Below are 5,344 nucleotides of genomic sequence, written 5' to 3'. Positions count from 1 at the left end.
TATATATATATATATATATATATATATATACACATATGTATACACACACACATGTATGTATGTATGTATGTATGTATGTATTGCTAGCTCGACTGTATCAAATGCAACCGGAATAGACGACTTGGACGGCGAAATGTGTATCACAGATCTTGAACGACAAGAACACACAAAATATTCTAAGTAAGGAAACGAATAAATAAACTTAGAAAGGAAAACAAATTAAGAGAAATATATTCTAAAACCAGAAAAAAAAACCCGTCTCGAATGTTGAAATCTTAAAAACAAAAAAGCAAAAATATAACACTTGAAAACAAATAGAACGAAATAAATCGAGACTTCCTGCAAGTCGTTACTTCTTAAATTTCGAATTGATCCCACCAAAGAATATTTCATAGTTATTAATGTTGACAGAGTTGCTGCTGCTTGGCCATATATTGGATCGAGCTGACACAAGATCAAAGGCATTTGACTCTTGACAATTCAGATTTTTAAAAGTGTTTTTGTTGTTGTTTTTTCCTTTCAAGCAAATATACCTCCTTCAGGGCCAACCACATTGCCTAACGTGTCATTTCGTTTAGTTTTATAGTGGTAAGGTTACACTCCGCATAATTTGGTTGCTATTTCAAACAGGTGTTTAATTGAAAGTTGTAAACTTTATTTTGTCATCTTTATTATTATTATTATTATTATTATTATTATTATTATTATTATTATTATTATTATTTCAAACAGGTTAGTCTATGGTAAATTGAGACTGGTTTCCTACTTCTCCACATCTAGAATGTTGTTCAGCCTCATTTGACTCATTTGGGAGATTAAAGAACACACACATATTTACATACATATATTATGTATATTCATACCAGTGTATGTGAGTGTGTGTGTTTAAACATATATACATACATAGATAAGTATGTATGAGTTCCATTTTAAGTTTTTAAGAGAGTTCTTGGCGTTTCCTTTTCTGATATCTTCCATCAGGTGGTTCTCCATTTGACAGTTTCATAACGACCGTCAGTATCTCACTCGCTGTTATATATTTTGAGAGAAGCATTTACACATTGCTCACTTCGTAGTTCGTTTAGCTACGCTGCACCATGATTGAGTTCTTTGTTTACATGCCAGATTCCCCGCCAGAATGACTCTAGGTCGTCCTGGGGTGGAGCATTTACTACCTTGGTAGTATCGCCTATGTATGTATGCATGTATGTACGTGTGCTTATTTGTATCTGTGTTTGCTCCCTATCGTTTTACAACTGGTTTTGGTGTTTTTACTTCCTCATAAGTTAGCGGTTCGGCAAAAAATACCGGTAGAATAAGCACTGGGATCGATTTGTTCGATTAAGCCCTTCAAATCGGTGCTCTAGCATGGCCGCAGTCTAATGACTGAAACAAGTAAAAGGTGAAAGATATGATTAGATAAGTATTAGGAACGAAAGTCACCATCATTTAGGGGTAACTGAAAAGTTTATCACTTGGTTTACATAACCACTGGGCACTTAGTTTCCTTTAAAGGAGTCTAGCTTGTAAGTATTCGTGCCAGGCCTTTGCTCTGAAGTTTTACTACAATGGATCATGAGCTTTTTCTTACTCCTGTGACTAATCAATTGAAAAAAATGCGTTAGTGTTCTAATGAATAGATTGCAATGGTTCCAAAGAAGAATCGAAACTACGTCAAATGAGCCACAGATTGAATTTATAATCCAACGTCTTTCTCTTCTTTTCTTTTAGGAAGGTAAGTTGTAATCCGAAGGAAACTTTGCTGTTATCTCTAGCTTGTCAAGCGACCACGTAGAGGCTTTCTCGTTGACTCTTAAAGAACGAACGATTTGGTATCAAATGATTTCCACTACCATTACTAAATAAGCAAAAATGTCTATAATTGTATATGTGTGTGAATGTTTAAAATGGCTACAGAAGTCATATTTTTGCCGCAACTCCTGTCAACGACGTTTCTTTAATTGTGTTAAACTCTTTTTATTCTTTTAGAATTTCTGGTCGTTTCACAAGAAAAAAAGAAACCTACCTCTCTCTGTTGTTTCTCTGATTTGAGAAATAATGAAAAGATGTGATATAGACACGAAACAGTAATGGTTTTGATGGCTATCATGTCACAATTATTTTAGTTTTAACACACGAACACGCCATCTCAGGGCAAATACATTGCCAAACAAATATAACTCTACAACTATGAAATTATTTTCTGAAGTTCAGAAAGTTCTTTGGCAAAGTGACAAATCCTGTGAGATCTAAAGATATCTGTTGCCGGTTTCTAGAGGTCAACTGGCTTAAATGAAAGCGGATAAAAAGAGAAAGTAGGTCAATATACTTGCCCCATATCTGTTTTGTCCAAGAAGTGGCATGGTTTTTAGACTTAACAGACAGGTGCTGGCTCCACTCTACTTAAATATGGTTACACTTTTTGTTGTTGTTTTGTTTTGCTTTGTTCGTCCTTTTCATATTTAGAAGATTAAAAGAGAAGATATTAACTATAAAGTAAACACATCTTAATTAGCCAAATCTCATTAATAAATCGATCCCTTCTCATCCCCTATTCGCTTTTCCTTCTTTTCATTCGTTCTCTTTTTTTCATACACTCATACACTGTCCTGACAGTGTTTAGCTAAGAAGATAGTCTATGGGATGATGCACTAACACAGGAAACAATGAAGAACGGAAACAATATTTCGTTTAGAGCCTTAGGTGTCCTTATATTGGGAACTTGCCGTAATTCCAACAGAAGAATTATCAGTTCGTACTCTATCGTTGGTCGGTGCCTGCTCCCATAAGTTTCTGATCTTTACTAAAGTGTGCACCCCACCAAAAAAAATTATTAGTCTAGGCAATTATGACAACTACGTGAAACTAATACAATTAATCATCAAATCTGACGTGGAATAACGGTGAATTGACTCAAAAAACAACGACAAAGCATAACAATTTAACATTATAACAAAGTATATCATTATTGGCATAATGACCCCCCGCCCTCCGAGATATAACAGTGAATTCACTAGTAAAGTGAAATGATGACACGGTATAATAATAATAATAATAATAATAATAATAATAATAATAATAATAATAATAATGAAAAGATGCCATTCTAAAAGGGTAGATTATCCAAATAGCCCGACATATAGACGAGGTCTAAAGATGGTTTTTACCTTTCTACTATAGGCACAAGGCCTGAAATTTGGTGGGAGTGGGGGCAGTCGATTAGATCTACCTCTGTACGCAGCTGGTATTTAATTTATCGACCCTAAAAGGATGAAAAACAAAGCCGACCACGGCGGAATTTGAACTCAGAACGTAAAGACAGACGATTCTGCCAGCTCACCGCCTTCTAAAGTGATAACATTGAAAAATCAAAAAAAGACTTACCCAACAATGGAGATTTCTCATAGTATCCATCACGGACTTCCAAGTAATCGGAAATACATCCATGGGTCTCCGGAATGTCAAGAGAAGTGATATTTAAAACGATTTTCTCTCCATGTGTTGCAGATATTCGCCATTCACATTTTTCTTCAGTTGAGGACTGACGGTTGGGCTTGTGTGAGAATTCACCCGAAGCAGTTTGAAGAGTTCGACCACATGCTGCAAGGGAAAATACAATTAATATTTCAGTTACATAATGGTTTAATCTTATATTGGTTCCAATAATTAAATTAACTGTAACCAGTCGTTTCGGTGTTGTTCCAGAGGCAACAATTAACACAGGAATATTTGTCACCTTCCATAATCTCTTCATCCTGATATTTTTCTATTTTCTCATTTTCTTTGGTATCGACTCTATTAAATTATATTGCAAAGTCAATGACCTTTTGCTGCTTTTCCTTCTTTCTTTTATCTGTTGTCCTTTATAATCATATCTGTTTTTTTTTTTGCTTTAATAGCATGGTCAGCCTTTATGGGGAAATCCCATAAAATCCATAAAATCACTATCACAGCCCCTTGCATACCACCTTTCTGTTAGCATTCATTTTGTACTATCTAGAAATGGAATGTTTGACACGTTTCGTAACCTGTCACGATGGCTTCCATTCAAAAAACTCGTTTAATTCAATAGTTAATGTTTTAATTCCTTATCTACTAAGCTCACTTTTTTTCATATTGTTGTAACCGCTCTGTATTGCGAAGTCCATTACTAAAAACATGTAATTAAGTCTGTTATGTAAAATTGTTTGTTTGGTTGGGTGTTAACCGCTGTAAAGAGAAATTTCATACAGATTTGTGCATACAGCTTTCTAATAAAGGAGATGGAGGTTGCGCGTGGAGAAAAGGCACAAAATTTTACGCTTAAGCAACTGATATCATTAGTCTGGAAGATGTATACTCAATATTTTACTCTTATTTATATTTCTTCAATTATATTTTGTTGCTGTAGTTCTAGAATTTCACATAGAATATGGTATACCAGCTTCCGTAAAGAGGTTAATTATGTACTAATATTATTAACATTTGCTGGCGTCATTCATGTTCCAGTTCGTGTTCTCATACACATTTCCCCCTAAAAGAATTTCTCTTCCAGAACAGTTAACGCAGCCAAATTCTTCCGCTTCTGAATGTACAAGAACGTGTTAAATATATAAATATGTAAACAGTTTTCAAATGATTATATTTGGAATCGAAATACTTACTAGGACAACGATATAGTCTATTGGCTTGTCTGATGTCTCCAGGACTCAGTTTTAGTCTTTGACCAATGTCCTGTTTTCCATAATTATGTTTTGGTAAAATAGTATCCACAAAAGTCGCCCGCGCAAATGTGTTTCTTGCATAATGCATTATACTTCCGTAATCGTATTCTTCGCCCAAGGAGTTGACATCGGTGGAAGTAAGTTTGTTAAAATTATATTCTTGACCTGTAATACGAGACAATCAAGGAATAATTTGTTAATAGCATTGAGAACAATTGTATAACAGCAACAACAACAATAGTGTTGACGAGGAAACCTCACTGTGGTTACTTAATCAACTTAAAATGGAGGTCACATTCGATTATTTTTTTCGAACTCTAAAATCCATAGGCCCTGTTACCACGTTTCTATAGCTTGTAAGTGATCCGCATCAATCTGTTTGGCTTTATGCATCCGTACCGCACTTATTATTAGCCTTTTGTGTCTGTTACAAACCTATTGTGTACAGCTTTCAAGCATTGTTTCAGAATTTTGACCCCCCCCCCCTTCTCTCTCTCTCATTTTATTTATATAAGCATGCAACATTCAGACACTACTCGGAGTTTTCCAGTATGCCATGGATAGAAAGCTATGTGGTTTCCAATCATTAATCAAAACACGTGCTACCTTTCATCAGCTGTTTGTTTATCCTATGATAGTTT

The 5,344-nt window shown here is 34.9% G+C and overlaps 1 protein-coding gene across 1 annotated transcript in view; it reads right to left on the bottom strand.

Moving 5' to 3' along the window:
- The window catches only part of LOC106882577 (tolloid-like protein 1), an 88,563-nt gene that overhangs the window by 26,264 nt on the left and 56,955 nt on the right, over window positions 1-5,344 (bottom strand). Inside the window, exons 6-7 of the mRNA XM_052968084.1 lie at window positions 4,644-4,868; window positions 3,353-3,600 (exon numbers count right to left, since the gene is read on the bottom strand). Coding sequence (XP_052824044.1) covers window positions 3,353-3,600; window positions 4,644-4,868 — 473 coding nt within the window. The remainder of the gene's footprint in view (window positions 1-3,352; window positions 3,601-4,643; window positions 4,869-5,344) is intronic.

The sequence above is a fragment of the Octopus bimaculoides genome, chromosome 5 (genome assembly GCF_001194135.2).
Source record: "Octopus bimaculoides isolate UCB-OBI-ISO-001 chromosome 5, ASM119413v2, whole genome shotgun sequence".
Taxonomy (NCBI): Eukaryota; Metazoa; Mollusca; class Cephalopoda; order Octopoda; family Octopodidae; genus Octopus; species Octopus bimaculoides.
Note: the sequence above shows the minus strand (reverse complement) of the source record. Positions and strands in the feature narration are given on the sequence as shown.